This window comes from Pseudonaja textilis, chromosome 15 (genome assembly GCF_049901715.1).
Source record: "Pseudonaja textilis isolate UNSWEBS1 chromosome 15, rPseTex1.2, whole genome shotgun sequence".
In the NCBI taxonomy this organism is placed as follows: Eukaryota; Metazoa; Chordata; class Lepidosauria; order Squamata; family Elapidae; genus Pseudonaja; species Pseudonaja textilis.
Genome location: NC_142004.1, coordinates 9533559 through 9553724, shown reverse-complemented (window position 1 = coordinate 9553724; position 20166 = coordinate 9533559). Strand labels below are relative to the sequence as shown.

Genomic DNA, 20166 nt, shown 5'->3' with positions numbered 1-20166 from the left:
CAGGAGACCCTATGCCATTTCAGACAAGTGGTTATCTAATCTCTTCTTAAAAACTTCCAGTATTGGAGCATTTACAACTTCTGGAGGCAAGGAAATTTCTCCTTAATTCTAGGTTGCTTCTCTCCTGGATTAGTTTCCACCCATTGGTTCTTGTCCTGCTTTGGAGAATAGCTTTACTTCTTCTTCTTTGTGGCAGCCCCTGAGATATTGGAAGACTGCTATCATGTCACCTCTGGTCCTTCTTTTCATCAGACTAGACATACCCAATTCCAGCAACCATTCTTTATATGATACTTGAAGAGACAGAGAGACAGACAGAAAGAGAGAGAGAAAGAAAAATGTAGAGAGAGATGGAGAGAGATTGAGATTGAAGGATTACAGATTAACAGAGTTGGAAGGGACCTTGTACTGTAGGTCATTTAGTCCAACCCCCCGCCCAAGCCGGAGATCCTACACCATTTCCGACAGATGGCAGTCCAGTCTTTTCTTGAAAGCCTCCAGTGATGAAGTTCCCACAACTTCCGAAGGCAACTTCTGTTCCATCGGTTGATTGTTCTCACTCATGACCAATCTCAATTTCAATTACTCATTAATTCATGAGTAAAGCTAATGTAAAAGCAGTGTGGAAACTACGTGAATAAAGAGTGAGAAAGATAATGGATAGACAGAGAGAGAGAGAGATGGATGGAGATGGTGGATAGATAGAGAGACAGACGGATGGACAGAGAGAAAGAGATGGGTGGGTGCGTGAATAGATGGTGAAATAGTAAGTAGGTAGGTAAGGATGGGCAGATGGATGGATGGAAGGATGGATGGATGGATGGATTTTCAAAATTTTCTCCCTCTCCCAAATTTAATCCAAAGCAAAAGTTTTGACCCATTCCTTGCAGGGCTATCTTCTTCCATGCTATATGGAGCTTGCCATCCTAAGTGTTCCATTGCACGAGTAAGGAACTAGTTAGCATGCATAGAAGAGGTCTTTAATTCAGGGCCCTGGATTTATGGTGGGGAAAATTTCTTTCGCACCCACTCAACCTCCCACTTAATTCGGCAGCCAAATTGCTCTCGTTTAACTGTGATTACAAAGGCGGGGGCTGATGGAAGAGGTTAATCAAAGCATGGGGGGGGTAACCATTTGTAAATATTAAGCTACTCTTTTCGGGGCTCTCCTTAAAACAAGCTTAATAAACAACCCGGTGTTTACAGAGGAGGGGAAAGAGTCTCACTTAGAAACTGAGACGGAGAGTATAAAAGAAAAAAAAAAAGCCAGCAAAATTTTTTATTTGGGCTTAAAGTGTCGAAACGATTGTTTATTGATTTTATTTTTATTTTATTTATTTTGATTTGTCAATCACTTACAAGATAATAGGTATAAGTATATACAATACATAGTTATGAATAGATGAAATGGATTGGTATAAGAAAAATAAAAAAAGAAACAATGGGACAGGGATGGTAGGCACGTTGGTGCGCTTATGCACACCCCCTACAGACCTCTTAGGAAAGGGGTGAGGTCAATAGTAGACAGTCTAAGGTTAAAGTTTTTGGGGTTTGGGGAAGAAACCACAGAGTCAGGTAGAGTATTCCAGGCATTGACCATTCTGTTGCTGAAGTTGTATTTCCTGCAATCGAGTTTGGAGCGGTTTACCTTGAGTTTGTATCTATTGTTTGCTCTTGTGTTGTTATGGTTGAAGCTGAAGTATTCATTGACAGGTAGGAAATTGCAATGTATGATTTTATATACTATACTTAGATCGGACCGAAGGCGGCATAGTTCAAGGTTTTCCAGGTCTAGAATTTCAAGTCTGGTGGCATAAGGTATTCTGCAACGAGTAGAGGAGTGGAGAAATCTTCTTGTGAAATATTTCTGGGCTTTCTCAACTGTATTAATATCAGATACATTGTTTTTAAACCACGATGCATGCCTCTCCCCATTTGCTTCATGGCGTTTATCGCCCCGTCTCAAGGCAGTTTAGATCCTGTGGGCCAGGTAGTCCTCCACTTACAACCATTTAATGATGGTTCGGAATTACGGCAGCCTTGGAAAAACTGACTCACAACTTATGCACATGCTTACAACTGCCGCACTACCTGTGTGTATATGTGATCGCAATTTGGGGGCTTGGCAACCAGTTGGCATTTACGACAGAAATGCAATGGCATGATTTGTTACCTTTTTGATTGATTTCTGGCCAAAAACAAAACAAAACACCCACTGGATTCACTTAACAATGTGTGATTTGCTCAATAGATACAGATTACAGGTTAACTGAGTTGGAAGGGATCTTGTAGGTCATCTCGTCCAACCACCACCCCCGCCCAAGCAGGAGACCCTACACCATTCCAGATAGATGGCAGTCCAGTCTCTTCTTGAAAGCCTCCAGGGATGAAACTCCCACAACTTCTGAAGGCAACTTCTGTTCCATGGGTTGATTGTTCTCCCTGTCAGAAAATTCCTCCTTATTTCCAGGTTGAATCTTTCCTTGATCAGTTCCCATCCATTATTCCTTGTCTGGCCTTCGGGTGCTTTGGAAAATAGCTTGGCCCCTTCTTCCTTTTTCCAGCCCCTCAAATATTGGAGCAATGCTATCCTGTCTCCCCTGGTCCTTTTCTTCCCTAGACTAGCCATGCCCAGTTCCTGCAACCATTCATTGTATGTTTTAGCCTCCAGGCCTTTGATAATCTTAGATAGATTTAGATTAACAGAGTTGGAAGGGATCTTGTAGGTCATCTAGTCCAACCCTCCTCCCAAGCAGGAGACCCTACCCTATTTCTGACCGATGGCAGTCCAGTCTCTTCTTGAAAGCCTCCAGTGATGAAGCTCCCAAAACTTCTGGAGGCAACTTCTGTTCCGTGGGTTGATTGTTCTCACTGTCAGAAAATTCCTCCTTATTTCCTGGTTGAATCTCTCCTTGATCAGTTTCCATCCATTATTCCTTGTCTGGCTTTCTGGTGCTTTGGAAAATAGCTTGACCCCCTTCCTCCACTCTTTGGCAGCCCCTCAAATATTGGAAGACCACTATCAAGTCTCCCCTGGTCCTTCTCTTTACTAGACTAGCCAGGCACAGTTCCTGCACCTGTTCATTGTATGTTTTAACCTCCAGTCCCCTCATCCTCCTGGTTGCTCTTCTCTGCACTCTTTCTAGTGTAGCTGTCTAGTCAGATATCTCAACCTGAACAGAACAGAATAAGAGTTGGAAGGGACCTTGTAGGCCATCTAGTCCAACCCCTGCCAAAGCAGTAGACCCTACACCATTCCTGACAGATGGGAGTCCAGTCTCTTCTTGAAAGTCTCAAGTGATGAAGCTCCCACAACTTCCGAAGGCAACTTCTCTTCCACAGGTGGATTGCTCTCCCTGTCAAAAAATGATGATCAAATGATCATCAGTTCAGATAATCCAAATGCTCTTGTGTGGTTTTTGTTTGCCTTACAACAGTTCATTTAGTGAGCGGTCAAACCTAAAACAGCTCTGAGAGAAGTGATTTCGGTCCATTTTTTTCCCACTGATGACCATGGCAACTGTGCTCCCACCTGGTCACGTGATGAAAATTCCAGCGCTTGACTACTGACTCACATTTTCGATGGTGACTCCCCCTTTCGCGAACTTCTGACAAACAAAGTCAGTGGGGAAGCCGGATTACCTGAATAACTGTGTTGCTTATTTAACAACCATGGCGGCTCGCTTAACAACGCCAGCAAGCAAGGCCGTAAAACAGGACAAAACCCGCTTAACAAACCTCTCACTGAACACCAAGAAGCCAAGAGGAACATACGTGCCAAATTTCAAGTTTGTAGGCTTTATGGTTCTGGAGATTTTGTGATGATGCGTGAGTGGCATTTTGCTTTCATATATATATATTTAAAAAAAAAAAAAAAAAAACCATGGAAGACTTCAGGAATTTAGAAAAGAAGAAGAAGAACTGAACTTTTTCCAATAAAGCTTCCATTAAGGTAGAAAAAAAAAAGGAGAGGGAAGAAATCAGATTTAAAATGCTGGTTTTTGAGGGGTCTTTGCACACTTCTGGGCCAGGGGAACTCATCTTTTTAAAAGCAATTTTGAGATCAGTGGGAGGTGGGGGGCGTTGTGGGTGCGTATTACTTCTCTTCCCCCCCACACACACAATGTCTCCCATTCTGGTATTCCAATACTTTTTGGGCCATCCGTAGAGACAACATTGAGAGGGTTGCAGTGATAAGAAAATGAAACAATATGAGAGAGAGCTGTCAGGCCTGTGGTGGGATAAATAGAAGACAGATGGCAAATGCGATTGCCAGTGACAAGTTGCAAGGAACCTACTTTGCAGGTGCTGGTACTGTCATCCATCACACTTTCACCTAATAGAGGGAGATGTCATTCTGATGTACTTAAATCCCTCACTGACTGCTTTAAAAAGAGAGGGGGGGGGGGAAGCAACATCTGGGACACAACAGAGAGAGGAAAAATGCACGCTGAGTTGGCAAGCCAACTAACTAAGCAAACCAGGATGGAGTTACAGGTTACAGATTAACAAGAGTTGAGCAAGACCCTCCTGAAAAACTGGGAAAGTGGGTTTCTCTCCCCAGTTACCACCTAAAGGAATTGACTGAGAAAGGATAGGAATAACGGTTGGTGTGTCCAAAAGGTGATTTTTTTTCAAGAGGCCACTGAACTTCCTTGCTTTTTCCTTTTTCCTTTCCTTTCCTGCTTCTTCCGCTCTGACTGGATGGTGGGGAATGGGAAGGATTTAATTTTAATTTTAATTCATTTGATTTTTCAATCGCTTACAATGTAATAGGTAAAAGGATAAACCTAGTTATGAATACATGAAATGAATACATATACGAAAAATAAAAGAAACAATAGGACAGGGATGGTAGGCACGTTGGTGCGCTTGTGCACGCCCGAACCTCGAAGGCAGCTGGTCATTTGCATCCTTTGAGAGGTCATTGAGGCCACTTGAAGGTTTGTCTGTGTCCTCAGGGTCACCAGAGTAGTGCAAATGGCTCCTGTACACTATAGTTTTTTTTCCCCCTCTGGAAATCCATTCATACTCCTACACCATTTGAAAGGTGTTCATTCCAAATTGTCCTGCTCATCTGGGCTGAAGTACCAAGACAGGAATGAGAAGCTCACCTTCAATACCAGAAGGTTCCGCTCATCTAAGCCTGAATCACCTTCCATTTTGTTCAGGTATCTGCTTCTCCATTCCACATCTCCAATGCACGACCAGGGAAAGGCTGTTTTGTTTTTTATTTCCCAACTCTTCTTCTCATTATCTCAGAAAGCAAGGCAACCCTCTTATTTTTATTAAGTTAAACAGGGATAGCAATTAAATACCAGGTAAAAGAGCGATCTGTCAAAAACGCCTTGGCATCTTGCCCACCCTTTTTCCAGATTTTCCTCTAATGTCTCTACTGATCACCTGCCAAGTTCTCGGGCTTGGCAATTATTTCATTGTATGACACGCTTTGATAGGACTTATGGGAATGTGGGACTTGGAAGAGTGATTGGAAGTAAACAACAGCAGGAAGGAATGTCTGAGAACACGGATTGAGGGGGTTGCATATCTCAAGGCGGCTTTTGCTGAGGCCAGAAAAGCCAGACACTTGACAACTTTGGGGGTCTTGGGAGAAATTGCAAGACTTCGCCCCTTTCTAAAGTTTTATGAAGCAACTGCTTTTGCCACAGCTTGGGGCAAGAGTGAGACTTCAGCTAAATTGTGTTATAAAACCTAGAAGGACCTAGAATCGTGTTTTCTTCTGGATTAAAACAAATTATTTCCACGATGTTACCTAGTTGGGTAACAAAACATCTGCAAGAGAACAACTAAGCTCGGAGAACTCCAAGGACCCCTGAAAATGAAATTTTAATTCCTCCCCCACTTTCCTCCTCCTTTTTAACACTGATGATATTACCTAGTTTGGTAAAGAAATACCTACAAGAAAGCCAACAAACTCAGAGAGCATCAAGTACCCATCCTTCTCCTCCTTCTCCTCCTCCTCCTCCTTTTTAAACACTGATGATGTTACCTAGTTTGATAATGAAATCTATCCAAGAAAGCCACCACGCTCAGACAGCATCAAGTACCCATCCTTCTCCTTCTCTTCTTCCTTCTCTTCTTCCTCCTCCTCCTCCCAAATCCTCCTCTTTTCTAACACTGAAGATGTTACCTAGTTTAGTAATGAAATTCTGCAACAAAACAGCCGAGTTCAGAGAGTGGTGAGAAAAAAAATAATATAATAATTAGTACAGATTCATTAAATTGATACACTGCCTGATTCCTAACGCCTCTGGGTAGTTTTATTGATAAAATAAAACCAATCGCAAGTTAAGACCTCACTACCATTGGAGATTTGAGACTGTTCAATAAATACCCAACACCAGGCAAGGCTTAGAATATGATGTCGCTTTTAATTTTGCTGCTTTGGGCATTAAGGGATTTTTTTAAAAAAAATGTTCTTTATTTTGTTTTACACAGAATATACACACTGCTGAGAAATTAGACATAACAAACATTTTTGTATTCTTGTCACACTTAATTTTGTTATTTTTGGGTTTTGGCATTTGTCGAGGCTCTCTTTTCATTGCTGTTTTCTGTTCTCCTTCAGAGTGATTTTCATTGTTTATTGTTAATAAATCAGAGGGAATAGGGGCTGTTTGTTCAGATATTGTTGAATCTGGTTGTCTAATAGCCTTTTTTTTTTCCACAAGTGTGATTGGTTCTATGCCGAGCTTTGTGCTTCAGTAATATTCAATTACATCTTTCAAAACATCTACATCCTGTCTTTCTGCACTGAAAAAGTCGGAGGGCTTCAGCTGCTGAAAATAGAAGCGGGTGGGATATTTAGAAAGTCAGCCCAAAGTTTCTGTCAACCCTGGATCTGACCTGACTGAAGCCAATCGGAAGCTTCAGTGTTGCTGGAGCTAACGGGATAGGGAGTAGAGAGAGCTGGGGTTTTGTAGCCAAAACAAAATACTTTCTCTGAGGAACCAAGGACATGTTCACACCTGGTCGGAGGGAGGAGGAGTGACGTTACCAGGCAAGGGCGGGGCTTCAAACACTTCAGCAACTGGTTCTCTGCCCGGTTGCTGGGTGGGTGTGGCCTAGTCGGCCTCCTGCATCATGGTGGGGAGGGCGTTTTTGCTTTCCCCAGGATCCGGAGGCTTTCCTCGAGCCTCTGGGAGGGTGAAAACTACCTCCCTCAGGCTCTGGAGGCCCTATCTGGAGGCTGGAAACAGGCCCGTTTTTGGATTTCCGGAACTTCTAGGAGGCCCAATTTTTCCCAATTTTTACATTAAACAGCCCCATTCAAGTCCAAAATTGATTTCCCCCACAACTGAAAAACCGGTAGGCCAGGGGCTCACTCAGGAATTCTGGGAGTTGAAGTCCATAAGTGATAAAAGAGCCACGTTTCCCTACCCCTGGCCTATACCATTTCAGACAAAGGGTTGAACAATCCCTTTCTAAGTACAGTCTTTCTAAGAACCAAAAAAAAAAGTCATTTAGAAAGATGAATAGAAAAATATTCCCTTCCATCACCATGGAACCATTACCACCAATTGGGGGACAGCAGCATAAAAGTTCAACCATAATGTTCACCTGTAATTACAAGCTCTACCCGAACAAAGCTGAATACCATATATGTAAGTGCCCGCAAAAACTTAAGAAAACAAACAAATATATATATGTATGTATGTATGTATGTATATGTATATGTATATGTATACATATATACATATACATATACATATACATATACATACATACATACATACATACACATACATACATACATACATACACATGCATACATACATACATATATATATATATATATACACACATATATATATATATATGTATGTATATATATGGCATTCAGCTTTGCTCGGGTAAATATATATATTTTTGGAGCGGGAGAATGATTATTTTGTCATACAGGTAGTCCTCAAGTTATAGCCACAATTGAGCCCAAAATTTCTGTTGTTAAGTGAGACATTTGTTAAGTGAGTTTTGTCCCATTTTATGACCTTTTGTGATGACTCGGGGTGTACACAAACATAACAAAATCCAAAACGTAAATAAATGTCCTTTAATGCCTCCAACTTGGCCCCACTGTTCAAATAATTCTCAGTTGGAGATTAAACTTATTCAAAAATAGTCTTCAAAAGAAAGCAATACAGTCCGAACTTAATGAGCAGATAGAGGTGAAATAAAACCCAAAACAAACGACAATGAAGGAAATTCCACAACGGACCAAGATAAGTAATTACCAACTTTAAGGAGATAGCAAAGCACAGTCTGTTGGAAGGACGCCAACCAAGATAACTTCAGCTCAAAATCAAACATGCTTTGCTTCTGGCAACGTAGTGCTTTAACCATCTCTCTTATATCCTATTCTCCCCAGCTGCAACCAATGAGGGGGGTCATGGCTGCTTCCTCTCTCGTAAGCCAAGTTGCTCCCTTATCCTCTCCTCCCTGCGTGTCCTAGGATGGAGAGGAGATGGGCCTGGTTCTTCCTCCGACTGCCCAGCTGGCCTCTGCCCTTCCCCAGCCTCCTCCACAACCTCCAGAGCCACACCTCCACTTCCTGTCGGCTGTTCTTCCTCTCCCTTGGAGTCCAATTCTAACAAGGGCATGGCACCTTTCTTGTCACCGTTGTTAAGTTGGCAACATGGCTGTTAAGTGAATCGGGCTTACCCATCGACTTTGCTTGTCAAGAAGGTCACAAAAGGGGATCACATGACCCCTGCAACTGTCATAAATATGAGTCCGTTGCCAAGCATGGCCCAGGGGATGCTGCAATGGTTATAAGTGTGAAGAATAGTCGTAACTCACTTTTTTCAGTGCCATCGTAATTTTGAACGGTCACTGAATGAACTGTTGTAAGTCGAGGACTACATGTAGTCTTAAACTAAGAGTTGAAAGTAAGCATTCTTTTGCATTCTTCAGAGAAGAAGTCAGGAGTTATTTTTGTATATACTTGTGTTTTTCTTTCTTTTTCTTTATATTTGTTCACACTCCCATGCCTATTCTCTTTTTACTCTTTATCGTTTCTGTAGATTGTTAGTTTATATTGTTGCTTTTATGGATATGCTTTGTAAAATGTAATAAAGTTATTCGGGGAAAAAAAGCTCACCCATTGAACTCTTTCGAAAATTTAAATTGTGTTTACCTGTCCTAAGGCAACAACTCTCTTCTGTGGAGCTGTCCAGGGTCCTGAAACATTACTGCTTGCCAGCCAAACCCAAAAGTTTTATCTTTCATGTCTTTCCCTTAATTAGCTGTGCTCGTAGAACCAGAATCAACTATAAAAAAAAGTCCAACATTTGGCATCTACTCATCCTAGGCAAATGACATTAAGTCAGTTTTATCTCACTTCCTTCTTGTTTCTCAAAAAGCGATTCTGCACTCTGACTAGATCCCAAGGGGCCAAGAGCAACGTGCTTTCCAAAAGGTGGCTCTAACACTACACCATCTGCACCCGGCAGTAAAAATTAACCACTATTGCAGCGATATAAAGAGGTCTGCCTGATTATGTGCTTTGAATGAAAGAAGGCTACCCATTCTGCACTTAAACGCAGAGATTGTGGAAGGGAAATTGGACACCTGTGGTACTTTATAAGAATTAGAGGCATGGAAATTATAGATGGGCCAACTCACTGAGAAATTTTGTCCCGTAGAGATGCCGTGTTCCAAGCTGACATAGCAAAGCACAGAGCCAAGATGCACTATAGCCAGTCCAGTTTAACGTGTCACTCCCTTTGCATAGGGTAGCTTTGCCTAATGCTACACATAAACTACTTTTAGTGAAGAGGAGTGGCAATCCACTCCTACAAGGAGTATTGGGGCATTGCTTCAAGGCTCATTTTCCCTCCCAAGCTGGGCTCCTAAAAGTTCTGCAAACCCTGTAACACCATCACCTGGCATGACAACTATAATGGAATGTAGTAATCTGGATTCCCAGGAAAGATGGGATATAACATAACATAACATAACATAACTTAACATAATATAGAGAGTAGCACTGGTTAAATGCTACTGGTTCAGTGTAGTTTGACCAAACCGGTAGCAAAAATTACTACTGGTTCAGCCAAACTGATAGCTGATCATTGGAGCTTTTTTTTTTTTTACTGAGGAGAAAGAAAAGAATAGTGCAGGATCGGCCCTCCCACCTGCCTCTGCGCTTTTTTGTTCTTTATCCTCTCGGCTGATTGGCACAGCAGAGCCTTAGCTGGTATTTGGAAAACTCTGCGTGCACACACATTAAGTGCATGAAGTGCGCGATCACCGAACCAGTAGGGAAACTGGTAGAATCCCACCAGTGTAGCGTAGAGTAGAATAGAAGTAAACAAACTAAATGAAACAACAGAGTAGAGTAAAAAGTAGACTAGACTAGACTAGGAATATTTTGTTCGGCCAATATGATTAGACACACAAAGAATTCACCTCCACTGCAGAAGTTCTCAGTATATATGCAAAGCAACAGAGTACTAATAATCAAAATAATCATACCTATAAGAAGGAGTAGTAAAGAAGATGAGAAGGACAATAATAATACTACATTGTACAACATGGGGGAACATGTTGTTTCATGGGTGAACAGGTATAGGAGCAAGAGACAATTCTATTTAGAGAGTTTGTATGAGAGGAAGAGAGAAAAAAACAGTTTATAGCAGTTCCCAAAATACAGACCATGTCGATAGTAATCTGCTTTAATTTGGCAAGATTCTGTCTGGAGGTGTAGAACCATTCTTCTGCTTGGAAGTATCACCACGTATCATTCTTGGTTTTGAGGGCTGATAATAGGAACTTAAATTAGTTCCTTGAAACCAAATTTCAAATCAACTGTCTATGAAACACAAACCCTAGCACCAAGTTATGGACCTCATCTAAATCAGTAGTAGTCAACCTGGTCCCTACCACCCACTAGTATTCCGGCGATCCAGCTTTCATGGAACAGGTGGGCGGTTAGAGAATTTTACTACTAACAGAGATACAAAAGTGGGCTGTAGGTATAAAAAGGTTGACTACCCCTGATCTAAATGTATACTAGCTCAAATACCAAGGGATCAGAATGCTCATCTCATGCCAATATCTAAATATTGCAAATGGACGACTCAGTCCAATCCAAATCTAGACCTAACGGTATGGTGGTCATTATGTCCGATATTGTGTGACACACCAAAGAGATGACACCCTACTACCCTCTTGGACAAACAGACACTTTGTAAAACACATCGAGCCAAAACTGGAAGCACAAAGTATTTTTTAACATTGGCAGAGCGCGGGGGACGGGGGAAACATGGGGGAATGAGAAGTAATTATCATAGCATCAATTGCAGTATGGTAGAATCACAGAATCACAGAGCTGGGACCTTCAAGGTCTTCTAGTCTAACTGCCTGCACTCAAGGCAGGAGATTTCATGCCATCCTCGAGAATCATCATGAAATCAAGTCACAGAATTATAGACTCACTAGCTTGATACACGTGCTTTGTTACAAAACTATGTGGTCGGGCTTAGTTTTGGGGGAGGAAAATAAGGAGAAAAAAATTCTGCCTCTGCCTACCAGCATCTATCAGTATTCATCTGACTAGTATCCTGTCAGTGTGTGAGAAAGTTGAGGGCTGTTTGAAAACTGAAACAGTATTTGGTGTGTGAGCAAGAAGGAGACAGCAAGGAGCCTGGGCGTGGCTTAACTCAACTCTTCTGGACTAAGGCTGTTTTGTGCTGTGAAACTGAAACTGAAACTCCTCTGCTTGTGTTTTGCATTTGGAACAGATTTCTTTTCAAGTGGGGAGGGGGAGTAGAACTCCTTAGCATCAGAGGGTGTTAATAATAATAATATAGGAAATACTAATTCTCAGGTGGTCATTTCAAAAAATCCTTTCTTAGTGAGCACCTAAAAACCAAGAAGAACACACATGCCAAATTTCAAGTTTGCAGGCTTTACGGTTCTGGTGATTTTGTGATGATGCGTGAGCAGAGGTGGCATTCAGCTGGTTCTGACCAGTTGTGGAGAACCGGTAGCAGAAATTTTGAGTAGTTCTGGAGAACCAGCCAATCCCACCTCTGACTGGCCCCGCCAACCCCATCTCTTCTCTGCCTCCCATTGAGTCCCAGCTGATTGGCTGGGTCTTCTTTGGTTGCCCTACACAGGAGAACGGAGCTGGAAAGCAGGTCAGTGGGGCAGGGATGGAATAGGGATTTTGCAGTATCCTTCCCATGCCACACCCACCAAGCCATGCCCACAGAACCAGTTGTAAAAAAAATTTGAATCCCACCACTGTGCATGAAGGGCATTTCACTTTTATAGAGGGAGAATCATAGACTCAAAGGGCAGGTAAAAACCTGGGCGCTCTTCTAGCCTAACCATGCAGCTCAAGGCAGGAGAGTTCATACCATCTTGGAGAACGACTATGGAATCAACCGTAGAGTCACAGATTCAAGCCCAGAATCATAGAGCAGCAGGGACCTTGGTGCTCTTCTAATCTAACCACCCAGCTCAAGGCAGACCACCTTATACCACCCTGGACCAATTGGTTCTCCAGTCTACCCTGTTATCTGAAAGACCACGTTGCTTTACCTCAATGTGAACTGGTCCTGGGTTGAGTTTTTAGCCATAGACACCACGAAAGTCAACACTTCTCCTTGCTTTAGGGTCTTGGATAGGTACTGAAGGACGACATTACTATCCAGCCACAGTTCACTTAACGGGGGGCTCCCTTGGGCCTGGTAGAGAAAAACGCTTCCGATCCTTTCCAGGGGCGGCCCTGATTCATCAACATCATTGCGTGCGGGTCTGACGCCGTTGTTCCTTCTCGAGTCCTCCTTGGTACAATCCCCATTCTCGTCTTGAAGGGCGTAGTATAATTCCACTCGACTCCCTTCCGACTGATTCAGAAACTTCTTCCGGCCGGACACCACGGTGGGAGGGTTGAACCAGCTGGGGAGCAAGTCCAACTCTGCCGTGCAAAACCCCAGGCTTTCTGCTAGCCTGCAGGTGGCCCGGACTTCTCTCGTCTCCCGAAAAGCGAAGACCCTCAAGCAAGGTAGCTGCTCCGAGACTCTGTAGTCATCCCAATCTCTCCCGACAATGTAGAAGAGAACCTGGACTTTGGGCCTGCTCGAATAAACATTGCGGTTCAAGATGTAGGCCTTCAACTTCCAGTTGAGTGATATCCTGGGGACGGTGGACCTGAAGAGGTTGGAGGAAGACAGCAGGTCCTGAGGTACTGCTTGCTCGATGGAAAAAGGCCCATAGGTGGCATTTAAGGTGGGCAGCCTCTTGGCTTTGTAGATGAGGAAGGATTCCACACGGGATTGAAGGCTAGAGTTCCTCATGATATCTTGGTTGGCTTCTTTGAGGAAGAAGGAGATGTCTGCGTTGTGGATGTGATAACTCACCGGCAGGTACGTTGGCAGCAAGGAGAATTTTTGGACGCTTTCCAAAACCCCGCGGCTTTCGGACACTGCAAAAAAAAAAGGAAAAGGAAAAAGGAAAGGATAGATTAGACTCTAAGCCTCAGATAGCTCAAAAAGCCAAGACCAGCACCATCTGGAGAAGGTAGGTCAACGCTTGTGATGACCCAGGACATGGCAGAAAGGCAACACAGTCAGTTAATCAATAACAGTCCCTTTATTAGCTCCAACTTTTCCCCCAATGTCCTGGTTACCTTCTGGCTGAAGAAAAATTCTCCCAGGAACAGCCTTTGGCTGCAGAGAATCAAGTCCAAAATGTGGTCAACAAAAACTGTAACTGTAAGTCAAATCAAGGCAAAATGAGGTAATTAGTTTGGCAGGGCAGGAGCAAGAATTCCAGACAGGACGGCACAGCAATAGCTCAACACGGTTGGGAAGATGCCAGAAATACAGATAACCAAAGTCAACACAAGATAAACTCACATTTGCTCCCAGCAGACGTCGCACTCAGCATGCATTTATTTTAAATTCTCTTCCCAGCCGTGGCTAATGAAGGGAATCAGGGCCCTCTCCTCCCCCATAAGCCACGCAACCCATGTTGCTCTCTCCTCTGTTCCTTCCTGCATGCCCTAGGATGAAGATGGGGTGGGCCTGGGTCTTCCTCTGAACTCCATCTCCCTTGTTCTACCTCTTCCCTGCTCTTCCCAGCTGGATTTTTCCCTTCCCCAGTTTCCTCCACAGCCAGTGGAGCCACACTCCCACTCCCTGTGTCAGCTTTTCATTTTCCTCCTCAGATTCAGACTTCAAGAGGGGCATGACACCACTCCTTTAGAGCTCACCTTCTTTTTTGCTGGGTTCACAAAGCAGGATTAGTCAAGGTAGGGAAAGGAGTGGCGGTGTTGCGACATGCTAAGCTGGATCTCTTTATTGCGGCTTAGCATCTTGGAGCGATTCGACATATTTGGTTTATTCATGGCTCAATGGATTCTGAAACCCAGAACAGAAGTTAAATCCGTAACACGGTTAAGCCCAGCCAACGTGTAACAGACTCCACTCTCTCTACCTCATTAGACAAGCAAAAAGATCTATGCCTGAAATTATTTCCAATTACTGCAGAGCTAATTAGATTAATTCCCAGGCTCAATGTCTGGTAGATGTTTATGCTTGGAATGCCAAGTCCCTTAAGCCTCGGCCAACCAAGGTAGAGGATGATGGGAATCACAGTCCAAGCTCTCCAATCTAAACATCCTCCTGTCATTCCCACTCACTGATACAAGTAGACCGTCAGGACTCCGGTGGTGACCCCCATTTAAGTCATGAGTCTCGAGCCAAACTTCCAAAACTTCAAAAGGATTTATTGGGAATTAACATGTCCAGCACTGCCTGAGTGTAGCTGACTCTGAGACACATCATTCATTGTCACCCTTGACCCTGGTTTTCCCTCCACCCCTCTGGGTGTATCGTAATCCATATTCTCCAATGGGACACATCCACAGCCAAGAGTCATCAATCATGCTCTCCAATTAGAATTTTGCTCAGCAGAGACTTCGGTCACCTAGTTACTATCTTTGAAAACATTTGTGGAATGCAGTTTTGGTTTTTCCAGCTGCTACACTCCTCCCCCTTCTCTTGGCAATTCTAAAAGAACAGATAAATGTTTTATGAGTTGACATAGTCCTTGACTTGCAACCCCAACTGAGTCCAAAATGTATGTTGCGAGTTGAGACATTTGTTCAGTGAGTTTTGCCCCATTTTACGACCTCTCTCTTCACGGTTGTTAAAGGGAATCATGGCAGTCGTTAAGTTCGTCGCACGGTTGTTGGGTGAATCTGGCCTCCTTGACGGTTTTGCTCATCACACGGTCACCAAAGGGACCACTGTCCCAAATATCCAAATTTTGATCGTGGGGATGCTACAACGGTCGTGAGTGTGAAAAATCGATCGGAAGTGGCTTTTTTTTCAGTGCCGTTGCAACTTTGATCACTAAATGAATGATTTTAAGTCGAGACATATCAAACATCAATGAAAAGTTGGCCCATGCAGAGATGTTATTTGGATGGATAGTAAACTAGGACCCCAAGAATACTGATTCTCTACTGGGGGCCACTTTGTGGATCTCTTTCATTAAATGAAGAGGGCACTCAGCAGACCATTGGCCATCCATGCCATCAACCAGCACCGGGTAGATTAACTCTATGCTCCCAAAATATTACCTACACATTGTTCTCAACTTACAACCTTAAGAAGAGATTGGACAACCATTTGTCAGAAATGGTGTAGGGTTTTCTGCTTGGAGACTAGAAGACCTCCAAGTCCCTTCCAACTCTGCTGTTCTATTCTACGTTGAGGATTCAAGTGTTTCGTGAATTGAGATCGCTTTGAGTTCTGCAAACCTGAGCTGCATGCAGAATGAAGCCTAATTCCACTATTTGAGGGACGGCCCCAAAGAAAAGGGGTTTGTTTTTTATTCCTCAAAGCACCAGAAGGCAGGACAAGAAACAACATAATCAAAGAGAGAAGCAACCTGGAATTAAGGAGAAACTCCCTCACAGTGAGGGCAATTAACCAGTGGAACAGCTGGCCTCCAGAAATCGTGGGTGTTTCATCACTGGAAGTTTATTACTGCACCTGCGGGGAAAATCCCTTCCTCATTCTCCCCCGCCTGCCCTTCCCTTCGCTGCCCTGGCCCCCGCCCCTCTCCGCTGCTCCAAAGTAACAAGTTGTCAGAAATGGTGTAGGGGGTTGGACTAGAAGACCTCCAAGATCCTTTCCAACTCGTGCGATTCTGTTACATCTGGTAGCCTCTAAACATTTGCCAAACAGCAGCGGATGCTTCGCAGGACTAGGTCTTAAGAGACATTTGGGAAGGGAAGGAGAAGATTTTAGAAGCCTTCCACAAATAAAAGTGGGACTCCAATTATACAATTCAGGGCAGCGGGAGAGAGAGGAGAAGAAGAAGAAAAAAAATCTGCATTTCAGAAAGGATATAAGGAGTTTTGAGGGAAAAAAAAAACAAGCTAAGCCGCTTCAAAAGCCTGCCTTCCCCGGTTTTTATGTCACTTCTCTGTGCCGCCAGTCGAGTTTATGGCATCCCTTTGTGGTGTCTTTACGACTGTGTTTTAAAGGCATGCATAATTAAAGGCCAACACAACTGCAGAAAGACCAACTGATGGATTCTTGGCACGCCACACATACACACACCAACCCTTGTCTGCAGGAAATTGCAACTCAGCTGCAGCCAGGGAGGAAAAAAGGAGAGGACAGGTTATGGCCACCGGCAAGGAAAGTAAAATCGTAGGTTGGAAGGAGGACAGGGAGCGAAGGATGTAACTCGGAGGCTCAGAAAGTTGACTTACGTCAAGGGTCACGATTCAAGGAAGCTTATACGCCACCCTTCTCGCTATCCAGAGCGACAAAGGAATGGGTTTGTTTAACAAACGCAACGTTTGTTTAAGAACCCCCGTGAAAAATGCCATAAAATATAAGTCACGTGACTGTCTTGACAAACAACCATACTTGCTGTTGTAAGTTGAGAACTACCTGTAGTAGCCATAGCAATAGCCCCTAGACTTTTATACCGCTTCACAGATTTACGGAGTCAGCCTCTTGGCCCCAAGAATCTGGGTCTACATTTTATTGACCTCGGAAGGAGGCTGAGTCAATCTTGAGCTGGTCAGGATCGAATTCCTGTCAGTGGGCAGAGTTACGAAAGGAAGGGAGGGAGGGAGGGAGGGAGGGAGGGCAATAGCAACAGCACTTAGACTTGCATGCTACTTCACAGTGCTTTACAGCCCTCTCTAAGCGGCAGCTTGCCCCCAACAATTTGGGCCCTCATTTTATCCACCTCAGAAGGATGGAAGGCTGAGTCAAAACCTTGAGCCTGGTGAGATTCGAACTGTTGGCAGTGGGCAAAATTAGCCTGCAATACTGCATTCTAACCACTGTGCAACATAGAAGGGAAGGGAAGGGAAAGAAGGAGAAGGGAAGGAAGGAAGGAAGGAAAGAAGGAAGGAAGGAAGGAAAGAAGGAAGGGAGGGAGGGAGGGAGGGAGGGAAGGGAAGGGAAGGAAGGAAGGGCAATAGCACTTAGACTTATATACTGCTTCACAGCATTTTTACAGCCCTCTCTAAGCGGTTTACAGAGTCAGCCTCTTGCCCCCAACAATTTGGGCCCTCATTTTACCGACCTTGGAAGGATGGAAGGCTGAGTCAACCTTGAGCTGGTGAAAATTGAACTGCCAAAGTGCTGGCAGTGGGCAGAATTAGCCTGCATTGCTGCATTATAGCCACTACATCACCCCGGCTCTTAATAAGAGGGAACTATCCAGGAATTCCTGAAGAAGCAGACCAGCAAAATCAAAATATTGACATCCATATTTGTGGAAAACAAAGATGAGACTTCCTCCCTCCCTCCTTCCGTCCCTCTTTCTCTCTCCCTCTCTGTGAATTTTTCAGTTCAGATTGCGTCTTTCGCTTATCTTAACACCCGTTTTTTTTCTCTCTCCTCCCTTGTCAAAGCCCCGTTCCTGCAAATCCAGGCCTTTGAAGGTAAGGAACATAAAAAAGAGAGTGACAATCCCAAACATTTAACCATTCAGTTGGCTTTGCTTATTAACCTCAGCACCATCTTCAAATTCCTAGCTGCTGCTTGGGTCAGCTTCTGTGCTCAGAGATGGGGGGAAATTGAATTGAACCGAATACTTTTATCTGGCCAAGTGTGACTAGACAGGCAAAGAATTTGTCTCCGGTCCAGAAACTCTCGGCATACATACAAAGCAGTGGAATAATGATAATTATCATCATCATAATACCAACAAGAGGAAGTGGGAATAAAGAAGAAGATGGAGAGAGAGAGAAAGAGAGAGAGAGGCAGATAAAGGTAGAGAAAGAGACAGAAACACACACACACAGAGAAAGAGACAGACAGACACACACACACACAGAGAGAGAGAGAGAGAGAGAGAAACAGACACAGGGAGAGATTTCATCAGGTTTTTCTGAGGATTGTGTGCAAAAGGAGAATTTTTATCCATAAAAATTCATTCCATTCCTTTATCCACAATGCTCTTTCAGCCAAGCTTGTAAATGTAAAAGTAGGCTTTAGTTAACTTAGCAACAGATATACAGAAGGAACAGTGCTGGGTGTATATGTGTGGGGTGTGTGTTTGTGTCTCCAAACACACAGAGGCAGCGCAAAGGCGATTGGGTGGAACAGCCTGGGTTTCTTCTCTGAACAGAGAGGAAACGCCGTGCACTGAATTTTAATCGGCCAGGAGCTGGCAGCTGCTTATCCAAACAGCAAAAAGTCAGCATTTTCAAAGAGTTGTTTGCATTCGAGTTCGAAAAGGCGGGCATTCCAGACACAAAAACTCCTGCATGGCAACTTTCCTCAAATTTAGAGAGCTCGGTCTGGATTGAGGTTGGTGGAACTTAGAAATTTGTTCCACCAGAAAAGTTGGACATGTGATGCGACACCCGGGAAAATACGGCTTCCTTCACGTCATCTTCAAGGCAGACGAGGTCCAGGGAGAAGAACAACATTGTGGCTTCAAAATCTAAGGGACTGTTTTGGACTGCCATTTGTCAGAAATGATGTAGGGCCATGATGGTGAACCCATGGCATGCGTGCCACAGGTGGCACGCAAAGCCATTTGTGCTGGCAGGCGAGCTGCAGGCAAACTTACCTCACTGGGCCTGGGCGTACTTCACAGCTGATTTGTGGCCGGTTTGAGGCCTTTTTTGGTCTCCCAAAGGCTTGAGGAAGGCTTCTGCAGGCTTTGCAGGCTGAAAACCAGCCCTGTTTTGTCACTTCCTGTTTTTCTGAAAATACCGGAAGTGACAAAACAGGGCTAGCTTTCAGCCTGCAAAGCCTGCAGAAGCCTTCCTCAAGCCTTGGGAGGCCAAAAAAGGCCTCAAACCGGCCACAAACTCAGCTGCGGGGCGCAGTGCAGGTAAGAAGGTGGTGAGGGTGGCAGGGGTTGGGATTATGTGCATATGTGTAGGGGGGTAGAGGCACACACATTGCCTTTTGGGTGCTGGCACGCGAGTGCGAGCGTGCAAGTGTATGCACAATTTTTGGCACAGGAGCCCCAAAAGATTAGCCACCACCGGTGTAGAGCCTCCTGCTTAGGCAGGGAGTTGGATAAGACCTACAAGGTCCCTTCCAACTCTGATTATCTGTTACTAATTTGTGTCTGGACAAAACTCAGCAGCACTTTTTGGTGCGGCTGTTGACAAAAATAGGATCACCAGCATAAACGCCAACGTCTGATGACGGATAGGACATAAGAAGAAGAAGAAGATTATGCAAAAGAGACAATCAACAAGCCCAAAAGAGAACAAAAAAGAGCCCAGCCAGCTTTCCATCAGTAATCAGCATCCAGATTAGCAAAAGATTAACTCCAAGGTTAATTTCAGACCAACAATCGAGTAAACAGTACTCCAATCAAGAAGCCGCCAAAGAAGCAAACAGCAAACAGCCCAACCAAAGAATCTCTTAAGACAACCCCCCACCAAAACTGGATGGGGCAAGCCACTAAATATAAACTGACAGCAAACTTCTTCCTTACCAGCACTGATGATATTACCTAGTTTGGGTAATGAAATGTCTTCAAGAAAACAAGCAAGCTCAGAGAGCACCAAGGACCCCACAATCATCCTCCATCTCCTCTCCTTCTTCATTCTCTAAACTCCATTATCTTCTAGCACTGATGATGTGACCTAGTTGGATAATGAAATGTCTGCAAGGAAAAAAAAAAGCA

General features: G+C 43.9%; 1 protein-coding gene across 1 annotated transcript in view; it reads right to left on the bottom strand.

Moving 5' to 3' along the window:
* The window catches only part of LOC113446540 (transmembrane protein 132D-like), a 224075-nt gene that overhangs the window by 162936 nt on the left and 40973 nt on the right, over positions 1-20166 (bottom strand). Inside the window, exon 2 of the mRNA XM_026716249.2 lies at positions 12571-13456. Coding sequence (XP_026572034.2) covers positions 12571-13456 — 886 coding nt within the window. The remainder of the gene's footprint in view (positions 1-12570; positions 13457-20166) is intronic.